Source organism: Mesoplodon densirostris, chromosome 6, assembly GCF_025265405.1.
Source record: "Mesoplodon densirostris isolate mMesDen1 chromosome 6, mMesDen1 primary haplotype, whole genome shotgun sequence".
Lineage (NCBI taxonomy): Eukaryota > Metazoa > Chordata > Mammalia > Artiodactyla > Ziphiidae > Mesoplodon > Mesoplodon densirostris.
In genome coordinates, this window is record NC_082666.1 from 56,622,855 (window position 1) to 56,641,851 (window position 18,997).

The window sequence follows — 18,997 nt, forward strand, 5'->3', positions numbered from 1 at the left end:
TCAGCTCTGGTTCCTGTCCTGCAGTTCTGCTCCAAGTAAGCCATGATCTCTGCATCCTCCTGTCTCCACAGTTATAAGGGCAGCAGCTTGCACTGTGACCTCAATTATCTGATGGATCTAAGAAGAGTTGTTGTTTTTCAGTTTGTCCTGAATTTTTGTAGTTGTTGATAAGAGGTGGGGAATGATGACTTCCAAGCTAGTTACATGTTGAGTAGGAAACCAGAATTTCCCCCAATACATTAGTACATACATAGCATCATTGTAGGTATCTCTCAAGGAATGATGCCTTTAGAGATAATCATTTAAGAACAACATTTTAACACAATTTTGAGCAATTTAACCCAACGCATTCTAAGAATAAAGGAGAAATAAGATTCTGTAAAATGACTGAACACATGGGAATGTGACTTAGTATGTTAGAGTATCATCTCCAGGTTCCTTACCTTACTTATTAATCTTCCTTGAAATTTTGAATATGAAGAGAATGAGCACATAATTTCCACCCTGACAATTTCCCAGTCAAGATCACTGTCTTTTTTCTTTTTCAGGTAGAGATGGATTCCCTGGAAGTACCTCTTCATGGCCAGTGTAGATCCCACCCCTCCCAGGGCAGATTCTTCATCTCCCATCACCTGCACCGAGCAGGCATCCAGATCCTCCAGCTGCTTACAGAGTCCAGTGCAGAGTTTGTCCAGGAGGGAGGTGTCTCAAGCAGCAGAGGCGCACTCTGTGTGGAAGAGGTGGAAGATCTGCTGGAGCATCTTGTGGAGGACAGAGATAGCCTGGGCCTTCTGGAGCTGCTGCCATCCACTGTCCCCCAGAGATGTCCTTCACTGAGGAGATTAGAGAGATCCTCCTCATTTGTCTCAGAAGCATCAGGTCTTCCTGTGAACCAATCCATGCCTCTGAGACAGGTTACAGCCCAGGGAACATATGCTGCTACAGCTAACCACCAAGTGGGCCATCAGACAGGGTGGGCATTGAGGATCTTGGGGATGCTGATAGCCTGGATGAGGTGTGTGTCTGTGTGAATCCTGGCCCCTAGTTTCTCTGAAGTCCTTTCTATAAATGTCTCTTAAATATAATATTGTAATGTTTCATTTTCTGGATGTTTATTCTTTTTTTTCCTTTCCTTTATATATGCTCTAAATAGATTAGAATCGATTAGAAGACATCAATCACTTAGATTATTGTTTTCACTATTTCTGTTTAATTTGCCAAAAATCTTCAGATGTTTCAATGTAAATGAATTGAAAGCTTTCAAATGACAAAAGTCTCTTGGTTAAAATCAAAAGTATGCAAACAGTTCTCCTTGCTAAGAACAAAATTTTACCTCTGATCCTGGGCTCTGGTTTTGCCCTCTTTATTTCCTTTCTCAGCCAAGCTGCCTCAGTCCTCTGGATTTATCCTCTTAAGAAAGGATTTACTTGGGAATTCCCTGGTGGTCCAGTGGTTAGGACTCTGCGCTCTCAACTGCCAAGGGCCTGGGTTTGATCCCTGGTCATGGAACTAAGATTCCACATGCCCTGTAGTGCGGCCAAAAGAAAAAAGAAAGGATTTACTAGACCTGTTTGACAAGTAACTCCCTTAGGAGAAAGGTGTATGTCTTGTTCACAATTTTATCATTATCTAGGGTTCATATTAATTACTCAAGACAAAATTATTCATGAATAATACGCTCAGATTTTGTGTACAGAAAGTATGACCAGGTGGCAGTGCTTTGCTAGGGCCTCAAGACCAGAAATGCAACTGGCATTTTTCACTCAACGTTTTCCTACTAATGACTCTTCAGGTTGTTCCCCATATCCATGGCTGGTTTCTTCATTTTTTTAGCTGCATTTCAGTTCTAATTCCAAGCCCCACAACATGTTTATCCTTCATGGTACCACCTCCCCTCACCCATTACCACATGTTTAATCTCACCTTCTGGCTCAGTGCACACACAAGCCTCACATTGTCCAATTGACTCTCACTAACTCACTCTTTAAATGAGCTGCCATTGAGTCAACTCATCACACTTTCAACTTTTAGCAAAACTTTACTGGAGGGTAATTGCTTTTGTCCCCAAAACAATCAACTGCCCTAGACCCAACAGTGTTTCTGTGAACAATCCCTCTTCTTTTCATTGGGTACTCAGGTGTCAAATATTTCCATAGCTTCCAGATGACACAAGCCAAACATTATGCACTGTGTGAGTGTGTGTGTGTGTGTGTGTGTGCAAGGGGCATGGGTTTGGGTAAGTCTTTTTTTTTTTTCACCTTTACCTTAAATGAATTTTATTTTGCTAAATGTTGATTTCTGTATTGAATTTAATTCATTAAACTCTTGAATACTCATTATGTTCTTAAGTTTCTGAGCTGGCCACAAGAATTCAATGATGATTTACCTACAGTTAGAAGCTTATATTGAAGTATTTAATTACTGTCCCTAGATTATTCAGTGACTACATTTCTGCTGAACTTCTTTACTCATCATTTTTTGTCTCACAGTGAAAATGCAGGGCAGTGAGGCAAGTACATGATGCTAGAGAAAACTAGCCATCTTTGCCTTACTAGTTTCAGAGTCTTTAAATTTTGATATGTTCAGTTTAATTTAGTATTTTTCTGGGCAGCAGTTGTCTTGCTCTTCTGAATTACTTTCTATTTTATCTTGAGGTTAGTCCCAAAATAAGGAGGTAAAATGGAAACATAAATGGTACAATAATGTACCATTGTTTTCCATAATGTTCAATACTTCATTGTTTTCCTTCTCCATTCAACTTTCTTAGAAAGCTGTCATTGCACTTGGATGCACCGAGGCAAAAGGAAAACAAATGTAAATATAACTATGATGAGAGTAAGAGAAGTAAAATGACTCCCAGGGTGAAACAATTACAGTGGGAGTTCTTCTCTTCTCTTGTCACCCTTCCACCTACTCCAGTATGGTTTATGCTGATTAATTCCATCAAATCACCTCTCATCTGTTTCCCCAAGTAGTGGATGGTTTCAGTCCACAGAGCAGCTGACTGACATTCAACATCCTATTAATCAAAAGAATGATAATTATCATTGTAAGTAATTAAATGTCATGACTTAAAATAAATAAAATATTACACATATTAATATGATTTGCCAATATATCAAACCCATGAAATCTATCCAGAGATTAATATACTTTAAAAAGAGAAAATTATGCAGAAAAAAATCCACAATTGTTTCTAGTTCCCACTTTATTTCTCTCCTGCATTTCAGAAGGCAGATCTCCCAGATGATATGTAAATTGTCACTAACTTCTCTTCTCTTATTCACCCTTCCTCCAGTGTGGTTTCTGGTGATTAATTCTCCAAACCAGCTCTCACTAAGATCTCCAATGACATCTATTTTCCCGATGTACTGAGCAGTTTCAATCCATGTTTGGAATGATGCTATTCTGAAAGCAGTTTTAGTCTTTTAAATAGGCTCGTATCACCGTTCCCTTTTATCCTATTAACTTATGGCCATTCTACCTCTGTTTCCCTGGTGGCTCTTTCCTCCCTTTACTAGTTGAAGGTTCTATGAGTCAATTTGAAGTCCTTTTCTTATTCTATTCACTCTTCACACATAACTACTTCTGTTCCTTGGCTTTCAGTTCATGGAACTGCTTGTAAATTGCAGACTCAAAAATCCATTTTCAAAAGGACGTTTGCACTTGGATGTTGACCCCTCAAATGTAGAGGATATTGACTGCTTTTGTTATTATTTCCTGACATACCTTGTTCCAGCTACTGCTGAGAAATTCATTTTTTCTACTTCTTCTCAGTATAACATTTATATAACTAATATTAATTATGATTATTGTTTTTAGTCTGGTTTCTCTACAGAAATCAATAATACAAGAAAGTACAGTTGAATTTGTTACATTCACCTCTGTGTCCTGAGGGCAGCATAAAACCTGGCTTAGAGGAAGTCTCTTTTTACTTATAACTTGAATAACATAGTAATGGGTAGTGAACTGTACTATCCATTCTTTAATCAGGTTACAATCAGATGTGGTGTTTTTTTTTCTTTTTTCAGGAAAGCTAAACGTTTTAACTTTCTTTTTTTGTTTGCTTGTTTATTGAAGTATAGTTGATTTACAATGTTTTGTTAGTTTCTGGTGTACAGCAAGGTGATTCAGTTATACATATATATGTTCTTTTTCATATTCTTTTCCATTGTGGTTTATTAAAAGGTACTGAATATACTTCCCTATGCTATACAGTAGGACCTTGTTGCTTATCTATTTTATATATAGTAGTTTATATCTGCTAATCCCAAACTCCTAATTTATCCCTTCTCCCCTTTCCCCTGTGGTAACCATGAGTTTGTTTTTTATGTCTGTGACTCTGTTTCTGTTTTGTAAATAAGTTCATTTGTATCATATTTTAAATTCCGCATATAAGTGATATGTATTTGTCTTTCTCTGACTTACTTCACTTAGTATGATAGTCTCTAGGTCCATCCATGTTGCTGCAAATGACATTATTTTATTCTTTTTTATGGCTGAGTAGTATTCATTGTGTGTGTGTGTGTGTGTATACACCACGATGTAATTTTTTTTAAATAATAAACAAATACAAGAAGTTTTCCATAGCAAAAAGAATTTAATGAACAAAGAAAATAATAAATTGACTAAATACAAAGAATGTATTTTTCTCTGAAACTACAGTGTAAATGTGCACATAATATTATATGAACAAAAATAATTTTAATCTTTGTAAATAGTTAAATAAATAAATATTTAAATAGATAAATAGATCAGCATGGGCATCTTTGAGGAACTAGTGCCTGTAGAGTAGAACATCATGTTGCTTAATATTTCTGAAAACATTTGACAAGTCAATTCAGGGCATGATGACAGTAGAAATGAGAGTCTTTGACATGGCAGCACAGGGGGAAGTGTGGTCTCGTTAGTGAGAATCATTTCCGTGTTGAAGCAGGTGTGTGTCATTCCTTCCTCCTGAGTCTTTCTTGCAAGTTTGTTGATGAAGAGAAGGATCTCATGAGTTCTGCTCTGACAATCTCCCAGGCACAAGGGCTGTATTTCTTCTCTTGCAGATAGACAGTGATTCTGTGGAAGTATTTCCTCACAGCCAGGATGGAGTCCTCCTTCAGCAGGGGAGTCCCTTCCAGCCCCGCCTCCTGCATCAGACAGGCTTGCAAGTCAGTGAGCTGCTGATAAAGTGCAGTGCAGAACTTGTCCAGGAGGGTCTCATCCCAAGCGGCAGCCGAGCCCTCCGTGCTGAAGAGCTGGAAGGTCTGCTGGATCATCTCATGGAGGACAGCGATGGCTTGAACCTTCTGGAACTGGTTGCCTCCAAACGCCTCCTGGGGGAATCCAAAGTCATTTCTGTCCTTCAAGCAGGAGAAAGGGGAGATTCTCCTCATTTGTTGCAGGAGCATCAGGGCCCTCGTGTTAGCCAGGCTGTGGGTCTGAGGCATGTCGCAGCCCAGAGAGCAGCTGGAGTTGCAGCTGAGCAGCACCAGGGCCAGGAGTAAGGACAAGGTTGGGGCCATCGGGGACCCTCCAGATGCTTCCAGCCTGGCTGAGGTGGGGACTCTGTGAACCTTGCTCTCTAGGTTCTCTGAAGACCTTCCTTCAGGCCTGGGTCTTAAATGGGAACCCATTCATTTCCATTTTCTGAATGTTCCCTCTTACTTTCTACTTCTGTTTTTGCTTTTCATTTTGCACTCTCCAGATGGGTTAGGGCAACATTTCTCAACCTTTTGTTTTTTCATTATTGCCTCTCTTTCCTCTGCCCACAGAGCCTTTTTAGATAGTTTTTTCCTAATTGCCCCCAGAATGAAATTTTGATACCACAGATATACTGTGTATCTATTTTTGTACTCCATGTGTATCTTTACTTTATACATAGAAAAAGAAAGTGCAAATCTTACTCTTTCTATTCAATGCAGGGTTAAGAATATGTAAAATTTTAAGCTATAATTTAAATGTAAAAGCTATTGAATTTTAATTTAACTTTATAACTAAGTTTTCAAAGTGATTTTAATGTAGTATATTTACTTATATAAGTAGGAATGTATCAAATTATATATTCAAATAAAATTTAGATACTTTATAATAATACCAATGTACAGACATACTTAAAAATCATTCAAAGCTGCTCAAAATCATAGAAAAACTAAATTATTCCTTTAATATTTATTTTTAGGTACTTAACTTTTAATTTTGCTTCATATCAGAAAATAATTTTTAATTACACTGACTGCTAGATATTCATCCAGATATTGTCAACATTTTTTTCTGTTTAGCGCTTGCCATAATTATGGATGTGTTGAACAACTTTAGTAGAATTAAATAATAAGATATCATATTTTTTGTATTTTACTTATAAATACAATTTAGAACTTGTATTTAATTTCCCGATCCCAAATCACGCTGACCCTCAAACATAAGCAACATCCACAAGACAGCCAATGGCTGCTCGTAAGTAAGTAAAGGCCACCTCTCACAATATGACTTTGAGATCAAGAAAATGATGGCAAGAAAGTCTTCCAATGAACCATCAAGTCACCTTAGGTTGGAACACTGATTTGTATACAGTGTGTTTACCTTCCCTGAAGTCAGTGTCAACACTTCTCTTATGTATGATACACACACAAAAAATCCCAAAGACAAAAATGAATACAAAGGAATAAGGTTTTGTAGTATCAGGTTGAGTTTTGGAGTGCCACAAACCATTGTAATAGCAAGATTCGTTCATACTCCTAAAAACTATGTTTGCACCCATGGAAGCAGTATCATCCCCAGTGAGAATGCATGATTTAGCAATCATCACCAATCTGAATCTTTCTCTGTATTTTTGCATTAAATTTCAAATTTCCCAAAGACTGTCAGAGGTTCCAATCCAAGTCTATTCTTTTCAAACAAAAGGAAACCATCTTTGTAATTAATTGAGAACTGGATAAATATTGATTGGTATCATGGAAAGAATTAACTTTCAACTCTGATCATGACTTCTTTTATTTTGCAGTGGATGTTCTGTGGCCTCAGCCCTCTCCAATTCTGATCTTTCAATAAATAATAGTTATGTGACCATCTTCGGCAAATCAGCTCTGTAGCAACTGGACTCTGTCGTATTCTCTGTAGTATCCTCGGCACCAGGCCCAGTGTAATCATGCAACAGGTACTTTTAACTAAAGCAGACTCTCAGATGTTCTCCTCCCACTGGAAGGCAGTTACGAATGACCAAGCTATTTTCCTTTATCACGGTCATATTTGCTGGGATTATAATAGACAGTGGCTAGTATTCCCACTCTACTCCTACTGGTATCAGTCATGCCTACTGAGTTAATTGCTAAAACCACTAGGATTCTCTTTCCTTCAAGGTGCATATGGCTCTGGGGATTGAAGTTGTAAGAGCAGCACAATTTTCAGCCTTTGCCCGGCACTCTATTAAACTCAGGAAGATGGCCTCATCTCTAATTTGACCTCTACTAGGTCATGATAGAAAAGAACTAGCCTAGTGTCACATACAGAGCCACATATCTGAACTCAAACTTTCACTGATTCACACAGGTCACAGCAACCAGACAATTTGCCACATTACTCTTCGGTGTATCTTTACTGATGTGACAATTACTACCTATATCCTGAGATTCTTTGGAGACTCCTCACAAAGAATGACGAATGATCATTTTCATCCTGTATCTTCATTCCCTTCCATGGGACGATAGGCTCCATTCCCAATTTATTTCCAAAATTTGATACATAATAATTAAAGCATTACTGCAGGTCGAAAACCAAGGTTTGGATTCTGAGTCCTTGGCCTGCACTTTTGGCCAGATAAATTGCTCATTCTTCTTTATTTACTCAGCATGAATATATTCTCTCTTCTAGATGCCAAGCATGTACCTTTCAATGACCTTTCTGGTTTGAATACTTCAGTCCCCACAAAATGATTAGTTTGAAGTCCTAACCCCCAAAGTGATTGTATCAGGTGGTGGACCCTTTGGGACTTTATTAGGGTGTGGGGATGGAGGCCTCACAACTGAAATTAGTGCCCTTATAGTAGAGGTCTGAGATAAATGCCTCCCTCTCCTGCCCTGTGATGAAACAAGGAGAACTCTGTAGTGTGAGACCTGAAGCAGGCTCTCACCAGAACTGGACCACATGGACACCCAGATCTTGGATTTCCAAACTCTAGAACTGTGAGCAGTACATTTCTGCTCTTTACAAACTACCCAGTCTATGCTCTTTTGTTGAAGAAGCCCAAATATTAATACATGACCTGATCTATTGTATCCTCGGAACACCTCCCAGAAGTCTTTAAAATACCTAAAGGGAGAGACACCATCTTACCCAACCCCATTTCCTAGACAGCTAGTCCAGTCCCTATCATTTCTGGAGCTCGATCCATACTCATGATGATAATAATAGGAGAAAAAATAATACCAACATATATTAGACAGATATGATGTGAGAGGACAATAATCTACAGAGAAATTGTAAATTCTTCATGGTTCTACAAGGGAAGTGATAATGGAATATTGTGTGAGATATTTTTTGAAGATCGTCTGCAGGAATGTTTTCTTCAAGTTTGTATTTCCAATATTTAGAAGATAAGGATGAGATTCACAGGCTTGGACACAAATGGAAGACTCGCTCTCCACTTTTTCTTCAGTTATCCTCAAGTACTTGCAAGGAGCTGTCTGATCATACTTTTCTTGTCTCCCTCAGGAAATAAGGAAACAACTTGTAATGTGTCTACACTTGTGGATATTTTCCTTGTAGGCTATGCCTTTGGGCATCAACTTGAATGCTTCTTTCAAATAGTCTATGATGCTGTGAACTCTGAGTGACATCCATGTCATCTTCCCCAAGTTGAACTTGTGGAATAAGAATTTGAGTCTGATTGCGGTTTTTTTTTTTTTCCTTCTCTTTATTCCAGCCAATGAACAATAAAAATACATGAAATCATAATATCACTAAGCCTGAGAATAAACATCAAAACTTGACTGTTTTCTTTCTTTTAAGGCAGAACTAGGGGATGAGATTTTTTATTTTTTTACTTATTTTTAAAAACTTTTTATTTTATATTAGAGTATATTTGATTAACAATGCTGTGCTAGCCTCAGGTGTACAGCAAAGTGATTCAGCCACACACATACATGCGTCCATTCTTCCTCAAACTCTCCTCCCATCTAGGTTGCCACATAATATTGAGCAGAGTTCCCTGCTACACAGTAGGTTCCTGTTGGCCTCCATCCCAAATATAGCAGTGTGTACATGTCAATCCCAAACTCCCCAACTATCCCTCTTCCCCCCAGGTAACCATAAGTTCGTCTCTAAGTCTGTGAGTCTGTTTCTGTTTTGTAAGTAAGTTCATTTGTATCATTTTTGTTTAGATTCCCCATACAAGAGATACCATATATTTCTCTTTCTCTGAGGGTCAGATTGTTTTTTTATACATTTTTATTGGAGTATAATTGCTTTACAATATTGTGTTAGTTTCTGCTGTACAACAAAGTGAATCAGCTATATGTATACATATATCCCCATATCCCCTCCCTCTTGCGCTTCCCTCTCACCCAGATCGTTTCTTAATGAAGTGTGTGCAAGCAAGAACATTACTTGTTCTCCTCCACCCACACTCAGAGCTTCATTAGGACAAATAGTGTAAAGATGAAAAGTGGACTTATGCACTGAACTTGCTTCCTTGACCATTAATCATCCAATAGTTTCCCAACTTCTTTGCAATTAGTTTCCCACGAGGATAAATCCACGCCATGTAATATGAGCAGAAGTGCTCTTGCCCTGTATAGCCCTGGCCCTTGAAAACATCCCATGTGATCCACCAGACTTTTTCCCTTTACCACCGAGTGGAGTAGACTCAAGTACTACAGGCAAATTTGGAGTTACCTGTTGATGATGGAAAAATCCTCAAAACAGGGGGTACCCATGTCTCTGAATCACTCTTTGGAGGAGAGCAAACCAGAATATCCATGTGATCAGGAATGCCTGCATTGTGCTCTTATACCAGGGAAAGATAACATTCTATTATGATCAAATTCCTGACAGCTTTCTGTTTACCTGTTACAGCAACCAGCATTAAGTTAACTGACAAATGTCTCTAACACCACACTATCTGAAAAACCTTTCTATAAAAAAAGAAACTTCATATGTTGAAAATAGCAAATACCAGCCCAAAACTTAAAGTGATCCTTTAAATTACATTATAAAATTATTTATATGAGAAATGTTTATAAGGTACAATTATTTATACAAGAAAAAACGTCTACACATTTTTTTTAAATCAAGATTTTCATTTCAGACATTTTTCAGCTTGTGAAGAAACGTAAGTTGAGATTGCTTTGGAGCACTCAGCAAACACTAATGTAATTGAATAAAAAAGTGTCACAAGTATAAAATATATTCTGTGTTTGTTGACATTTCTTTGAAGATTCTTACATGAGGGAAAGGCACTTTTCAATTTCCACTCTGACAACCTCCCGGGCACAGGGGCTGTATTCCTTTGCCTTCAGGTAGACATGGATTCCATGGAAATACTCCCGGGCAGCAAGTCCCAAATCAGGACAATCCAGATTGTCTTCTTCCATCTGCTCCAGTCAGTCCAGCCTCCCTGATCAAGGCTAGGGAAGGGTTTATCGAGGAGGGTGTTGTTCCAAGCAGCACGGCTGTCCTCTGTGTTTAAGAGCTGGAAGATCTGCTGGAGCATCAGATAGTGGTAACAGGAGCCTTGAATCATCTGGATTTGGGTGATATTCTCTCTTTGCCAAGGAAATTTGAAGTCGGCTCTGTCCTTTAGGGACCACTGAGAGGGGATCCTTTGCATCTGTTCCAACTGTTGGAAGATGTCCTTGTTGTCCTGACTGTGGCTCCTAGGCAAGGTCCAGCCAAGAGAGCAAGCAGGGATGGAGCAGAGCATCACCCCGCTACTAGCAAATAGATCTGGGCCACTGAGAATTTGAGTGATCCACTAGATGGGCGCCGGGGAGCGCGCGGGAACCGCTAAACAATTAGCTGGAAGGTTCCTTCCCTGGAACTGTGGACAGCGTCCTTCCCTAGGCGGCCGGTAGAGGGCGCAGGGTTTGCTTGGGAAACGCCGACTATTGAGTTTGCCGTCTGCAGCTGTTTCCTGCAGCTCGAGAGACAGGGCGAAACGTAATCACTGAGGCTGCTTTAATAATCAGCATAATGCGCGAAAAACCTTCGTTTTCTCGGTGCTGAGTGCAGAAGAGGAAGCCTTGTCGCGGCCTCGCCAGCGACATTTTTATCTGGTTGGGAAACGGAACCTTGCATTTTCGGGGCTTCCCCTGAGTTTTGCGCTTTATTTTCTCACAGAAACTTGAGCGAGGCAGTTTGGGGGGAAAGAAGCCATTTTCTGAGCGGTCTGAGGTGGGGAATCAGAGCGATTCCCCGCCTCAGAGAAAGGGGAGCCGATTTTTCAGATTCGGGCTCGTTTTCCGGCACGAGACAGCGAAGGCTTAGAGAAGGGGGAACGCGGCGGCGGCGATGGGACGACAGGACGGTGTTGGGGACGCCCTGGGGGGTGAGTCGGAGCGCGGCCACCACCGGGGCCGGGGACGCGGGAGCTGAGCGCCCCTGTAGATGCTCTGGGACTTCATGGTGTCTTTCAAGGATACAGCATTAAAGTGAGGGAGAAAGTATTGAATATCTGAAAAGTAGGAATATTAAAAAACTCACAGCATTTTACTTTTTATATTTTAAATTAATGTTATGTTTAAATTAATTCATATTATATTTAATTTAAATTAAATATTTTAAATGTTTCATACTTTTACAATATATTTATATTAAAATATTTTAAATAGTAAGCATAGAATATTAAAATATATTTTAATATTAAAACGTGGGTTATTAAACTTTAAACTATATTTTCTTTATGCTAAACAAGTATTTAATATAGTTTTACTTTTCTATATTTAATGGAAGCAAAATCAGTGATATTTTCAAGATTACTTCTTGTTTGTAATTGAGGGAATTACCATGTTTGACAATTTCTAATGACCCCGTGATAGTCTTTTTTTTTTTTTTTGCGGTATGCGGGCCTCTAACTGTTGTGGCCTCCCCCGTTGCGGAGCACAGGCTCCGGACGCGCAGGCTCAGCGGCCATGGCTCACGGGCCTAGCCGCTCCGCGGCATATGGGATCCTCCCAGACCGGGGCACGAACCCGTATCTCCTGCATCGGCAGGCGGACTCTCAACCACTTGCGCCACCAGGGAGGCCCCCGTGATAGTCTTAACTGATTTTTTTTTTTAAAGAAGACGTTGCGGGTAGGAGTTTATTAATTAATTTATTTTTGCTGTGTTGCGTCTTCGTTTCTGTGCGAGGGCTTTCTCTAGTTGTGGCAAGTGGGGGCCACTCTTCATCGCGGTGCGCGGGCCTCTCACTATCGCGGCCTCTCTTATTGCGGAGCACAGGCTCCAGACGCGCAGGGTCAGTAGTTGTGGCTCACGGGCCTAGTTGCTCCACGGCATGTGGGATCCTCCTAGACCAGGTGCTCGAACCCGTGTCCCCTGCATTGGCAGGCAGATTCTCAACCACTGCGCCACCAGGGAAGCCCCTTAACTGGTTTTTAACTCATGTTCCTGAAATGTCTTTCCCAGGAGCTCACTTTGACTATATGGTTAGAAAGAAGAGTTGCCGTGTACAAGCAACTGAGGACATTTAGCAGGTCAGACTTTTTCATTTTCCCTGGTAAGAATTTTATAAACTAAATGGAATTTGACCAAATTTCAGTTGCATCATGAAGGCTTACTTTGTAAGACTCTCAGGGACCTGCAAATGAAGGGTGATTTCATTTATTTATTTAAAATTTTGATATTTTTTTCCTCGTGCATGTTTTGGTATTAATTTTCATTTTAAAATATTACATTGAAACATTCTTTATCTTGATGACTTAGATTTGGTGCCTCTTTAACATTCTGTGTTTAAGGGAAGTACTAGCTTACTTTACCCTAACACTGACCCAGGAAATAGCTTTTGAATTAGAGTATTGTGCTGTTCCATGGCTGAAAATCTAGGACTGTTTCATTTCTCATCACTCTCTCATCCATAAATATATTTCTTACCATTTTCCTGGTCTCTACAACATTATTTTAATGTCTTTTTTTTCAGGAAGAAAAAAACCCTTTTACTGCCTTCATCTGATTTCCTCTCCCCCCACCCCCTTGCCTATGGTAACCACAAATCTGATCTCTTTTTTTAATAGGGTTTTTTTTAAAAACATCTTTATTGGAGTATAATTGCTTTACAATGGTGTGCTAGTTTCTGCTGTATAACAAGGTGAATCAGCTATATATAGACATATATCCCCATATCTCCTCCCTCTTGCATCTCCCTCCCACTCGCCCTATCCCACCCCTCTAGGTGGTCACAAAGCACCGAGCTGATCTCCCTGTGCTATGCAGCTGCTTCCCACTAGCTATCAATTTTACATTTGGTAGTTTATATATGTCCATGCCACTCTCTCACTTTGTCACAGCTTACCCTTCCCCCTCCCCATGTCCTCAAGTCCATTCTCTACATCTGCGTCTTTATTCCTGTGCTGCCCCTAGGTTCTTCAGAAGCATTTTTGATTTTATTTTCTTTAGATTCCATATATATGTGTTAACATACGGTATTTGTTTTTCTCTTTCTGACTTACTTCACTCTGTATGACAGACTCTAGGTTGATCCACCTCACTACAAATAACTCAATTTTGTTTCTTTTATGGCTGAGTAATATTCCATTGTATATATGTGCCACATCTTCTTTATCCATTCACCTGTCGATGGACACTTAGGTTGCTTCCATGTCCTGGCTATTGTAAACAGTGCTGCAGTGAACATTGTGGTACATGACTCTTTTTGAATTATGGTTTTCTCAGGGTATATGCCTAGTAGTGGGATTGCTGGGTCATATGGTAGTTCTATTTTTAGTTTTTTAAGAAATCTCCATACTGTTCTCCATAGTGGCTGTATCAATTTACATTCCTACCAACAGTGCAAGAGGGTTCCCTTTTCTCCACACCCTCTCCAGCATTTATTGTTTCTAGATTTTTTGACGATGGCCATTCTAACTGGTGTGAGATGATATCTCATTGTAGTTTTGATTTGCATTCCTCTAATGATTAATGATGTTGAGCATCCTTTCATGTGTTTGTTAGCAATCTGTATATCTTCTTTGGAGAAATGTCTATTTAGGTCTTCTGCCCATTTTTGGATTTGGTTGTTTGTTTTTTTGATACTAAGCCACGTGAGCTGATTGTATATTTTGGAAATTAATCCTTTGTCAGTTGCTTCGTTTGCAAATATTTTCTCCCATTCTGAGGGTTGTCCTTTCATCTTGTTTATGATTTCCTTTGCTGTGCAAAAGCTTTTAAGTTTCATTAGGTCCCACTTGTTTATTTTTGTTTTTATTTCCCTTTCTCTAGGAGATGGGTCAAAAAGGATCTTGCTGTGATTTATGTCATAGAGTGTTCTGCCTATGTTTTCCTCTAAGAGTTTGATAGTGTCTGGCCTTACATTTAGGTCTTTAATCCATTTTGAGTTTATTTTTGTGTATGGTGTTAGGGAGTGTTCTAATTTCATTCTTTTGCAGGTAGCTATCCAGTTTTCCCAGCACCAGTTATTAAAGTGGCTCTCTTTTCTCCATTGTATATTCTTGCCTCCTTTATCAAAAATAAGGTGACCATATGTGTGTGGGTTTATTTCCGGGCTTTCTATCCTGTTCCATTGATCTATCTTTCTGTTTTTGTGCCAGTACCATACTGTCTTGATTACTGTAGCTTTGTAGTATAGTCTGAAGTCAGGGAGCCTGATTCCTCCAGCTCCATTTTTCGTTCTCAAGATTGCTTTGGCTATTTGGGGTCTTTTGTGTTTCCATACAAATTGTGAAATTTTTTGCTCTAGTTCTGTGAAAAATGCCATTGGTAGTTTGATAGGGATTGCATTGAATCTGTACATTGCTTTTGGTAGTAGAGTCATTTTCACAGTGTTGATTCTTCCAATCCAAGAACATGCTATATCTTTCCATCTGTTTGTATCATCTTTAATTTCTTTCATCAGTGTCTGATATTTTTCTGCATACAAGTCTTTTGTCTCCTTAGGTAGGTTTATTCCTAGGTATTTTATTCTTTTTGTTCCAGTGGAAAATGGGAGTGTTTCCTTAATTTCTCTTTCAGATTTTTCACCATTAGTGTATAGGAATGCAAGAGATTTCTGTGCATTAATTTTGTATCCTGCAACTTTATCAAATTCATTGATTAGCTCTAGCAGTTTTCTGGTAGCATCTTTAGGATTCTCTATATATAGTATCATGTCATCTGCAAACAGTGACAGTTTTACTTCTTCTTTTCCAAATTGGATTCCTTTTCTTTCTTTTTCTTCTCTGATCGCTGTGGCTAAAACTTCCAAAACTACGTTGAATAATAGTGGTGAGACTCGGCAACCTTGTCTTGTTCTTGATATTAGAGGAAATGGTTTCAGTTTTTCACCATTGAGTACGATGTTGGCTGTGGGTTTGTCATCTATGGCCTTTATTATGTTGAAGTAAGTTCCCTCTATGCCTACTTTTTTGGAGGGTTTTCATCATAATTGGGTGTTTAACTTTGTTGAAAGCTTTTTCTGCATCTATTGAGATAATCATATAGTTTTTATCCTTCAATTTGTTAATATGGTTTATCACATTGATTGATTTGCATATATTGAAGAATCCTTGCATTCCTGGGGTAAATCCCACTTTGTCATGGTGTATGATCCTTTTAATGTGCTGTTGGATTCTCTTTGCTAGTATTTTGTTGAGGATTTTTGCATCTATGTTCATTAGTGATATTGGCCTGTAGTTTTCTTTTTTTGTGACATCTTTGTCTGGTTTTGGTATCAGGGAGATGGTGGCCTTGTAGAATGAGTTCGGGAGTGTTCCTCCCTCTGCTATATTTTGGAAGAGTTTGAGAAGGATAAGTATTAGCTCTTCTCTAAATGTTTGATATAATTCACCCGTGAAACTCTCTGGTACTGGGCTTTTGTTTGTTGGAAAATTTTAAGTCACAGTTTCAATTTCAGTGCTTGTGATTGGTCTGTTCATATTTTCTATTTCTTCCTGGTTCAGTCTTGGAGGGTTGTGCTTTTCTAAGAATTTGTCCATTTCTTCCAGGTTGTCCATTTTTGGGGCATATAGTTGCTTGTAGTAACCAATCATGATCTTTTGTATTTCTGAAGTGTCAGTTGTTACGTCTCCTTTTTCATTTCTAATTCTATTGATTTGTGTCTTTTCCCTTTTTTTTTCTTGATAAGTATGGCTAATGGTTTATCAATTTTGTTTATCTTCTCAAAGGACCAGCTTTTCATTTTATTTACCTTTGCTATTGTTTCCTTCATTTCTTTTTCAGTTATTTCTGAACTGATCTTTGTGACTTCATTCCTTCTGCTAACTTTGGGGTTTTTTTTTTTGCTCTTCTTTCTCTAATTGCTTTAGGTGTAAGGTTAGGTTGTTTATTTGAGATTTTTCTTGTTTCTTGAGGTAGGATTGTATTGCTGTAATTTTTCTCTTAGAACTGCTTTTGCTGCATCCCATTGGTTTTGGGTCGTCATGTTTTCATTGTCATTTGTTTCTAGGTATTTTTTGATTTCCTCTTTGATTTCTTTAGTGATCTCTTGGTTATTTAGTAGTGTATTGTTTAGCCTCCATGTGTTTGTATATTTTACAGTTTGTTTCCTGTAATTAATATCTAGTCTCATACTGTTGTGATCGGAAAAGATACTTGATATGATTTCAATTTTTTTAAATTTACCAAGGCTTGATTTGTGACCTAAGATATGACCTATCCTGGAGAATGTTCCATGAGCACTTGAGAAGAAAGTGTATTCTGTTGTTCTGGGTTGCAATGTCCTGTAAATATCAATTAAATTCATCTTGTTTAATGTTTCATTTAAAGCTTCTGTTTCCTTATTTACTTTCATTTCGGATGATCTGTCCATTGGTGAAAGTGGGGTGTTAAAGTCCCCTACTATGATTGTGTTACTGTCGATTTCCCCTTTTATGGCTGTTAATATTTGCCTTATGTATTGAGGTGCTCCTATGTTGGGTGCATAAATATTTACAATTGTTATATCTTCTTCTTGAATTGATCCCTTGATCATTATGTAGTGTCCTTCTTTGTCTCTTGTAATAGTCTTTATTTTAAAGTCCACTTCGTCTGATATGAAAATTGCTACTCCAGCTTTCTTTGGATTTCCATTTGCATGGAATATCTTTTTCCATCCCCTCACTTTCAGTCTGTATGTGTCCCTAGGTCTGAAGTGGATCTCTTGTAGATAGCATATATATGGGTCTTGTTCTTGTATCCATTCAGCCTGTCTATGTGTTTTGGTTGGAGCATTTAATCCATTTACATTTAAGGTAATTATTGATATGTATGTTCTTACTACCATTTTTAAAATTGTTTTTGGTTTGTTATTGTGGTCTTTTCTTTCTCTGTGTTTCCTGCCTAAAGAAGTTCCTTTAGCATTTGTTGCAAAGCTGGTTTGGTGGTGCTGAATTCTCTTAGCTTTTGCTTGTCTGTAAAGGTTTTAATTTCTCCGTCGAATCTGAATGAGATCCTTGCTGGGTAGAGTAATCTTGGTTGTAGGTTTTTCCTTTTCATCACTTTAAATATGTCCTGCCACACCCTTCTGGCTTGCAGAGTTTCTGCTGAAAGATCAGCTGTTAACCTTATGGGGATTCCCTTGTATGTTATTTGTTGCTTTTCCCTTGCTGCTTTTAATATTTTTTCTTTAATATTTAATTTTTGATAGTTTGATTAATATGTGTCTTGGCATGTTTCTCCTTGGATTTATCCTGTATGGGACTCTCTGTGCCTCCTGGGCTTAATTGACTATTTCCTTTCTCGTATTAGGGAAGTTTTCAACTATAATCTCTTCAAATATTTTCTCAGTCCCTTTCTTTTTCTCTTCTTCTGGGACCCATATAATTCTAATGTTGGTGTGTTTAATGTTGTCCCAGAGGTCTCTGAGACTGTCCTCAATTCTTTTCATTCTTTTTTCTTTATTCTGCTCTGCAGTAGTTATTTCCATTATTTTGTCTTCCAGGTCACTTATCCGTTCTTCTGTCTCAGTTATTCTGCTATTGAGTCTTGTAGAGAATTTTTAATTTCATTTATTGTGTTGTTCATCATTGTTTGTTTGCTCTTTAGTTCTTCTAGGTCTTATTAAACATTTCTTGTGTTTTCTCCATTCTATTTCCAAGATTTTGGATCATCTTTACTATCATTATCTGAATTCTTTTTCAGGTAGACTGCCTATTTCCTCTACATTTGTTTGATCTGGTGGAATTTTACATTTCTCCTTCATCTGCTGTGTATTTCTCTGTCTTCTCATTTTGCTTAACTTACTGTGTTTGGGGTCTCCTTTTCACAGGCTGCAGGTTTGTAGTTCCAGTTGTTTTTGGGGTCTGCCCCTAGTGGGTGAGGTTGGCTCAGTGGGTTGTGTAGGCTTCCTGGTGGAGGGGACTAGCGCCTGTGTTCTGGTGCATGAGGTTGGATCTCGTCTTTCTTGTGGGCAGGACTACATCCGGTGGTGTGTTTTGGGTATCTGTGAACTTATTATGATTTTAGGCAGCCTCTCTGCTAATGGGTGGGGTTGTGTTTCTGTCTTGCTAGTTGTTTGGCATGGGGTGTCCTTCACTGGAGCTTGCTGGTCATTGAATGGAGCTGGGTCTTAGCGTTGAGATGGAGATCTCTCGGAGAGCTCTCGCTGACTAATATTACATGTGGCCGGGAGGTCTCTGGTGGTCCAGTGTCCTGAACTTGGCTCTCCTACCTCAGAGACTCAGGCCTGACACCCGGCCAGAGCACCAAGACCCTGTCAGCCACTGCTCAGAAGAAAAGGGAGAAAAGAAAAAAGAAAGAAAGAAAGAAAAAATAATAAAATAAATAAAGTTATTAAAATAAAAAAATTTTAAAATTATTTTTAAAAAGCAATAAAAAAAGAAGAGAGCAACTAAACCAATAAACA

The 18,997-nt window shown here is 38.6% G+C and overlaps 1 protein-coding gene and 2 pseudogenes across 1 annotated transcript; all 3 read right to left on the reverse strand.

Moving 5' to 3' along the window:
• On the reverse strand, positions 1-965 carry LOC132491638 (interferon omega-2-like; annotated as a pseudogene).
• Positions 966-4,943: 3,978 nt separating this feature from the next.
• LOC132492452 (interferon alpha-1-like) lies at positions 4,944-5,513 on the reverse strand. Its single transcript, XM_060101974.1, has one exon. It carries the CDS (start codon positions 5,511-5,513, stop codon positions 4,944-4,946), a length of 570 nt encoding a protein of 189 aa, XP_059957957.1.
• Positions 5,514-10,424: 4,911 nt separating this feature from the next.
• LOC132491639 (interferon alpha-13-like) lies at positions 10,425-10,980 on the reverse strand (annotated as a pseudogene).
• Positions 10,981-18,997: the final 8,017 nt, after the last annotated feature.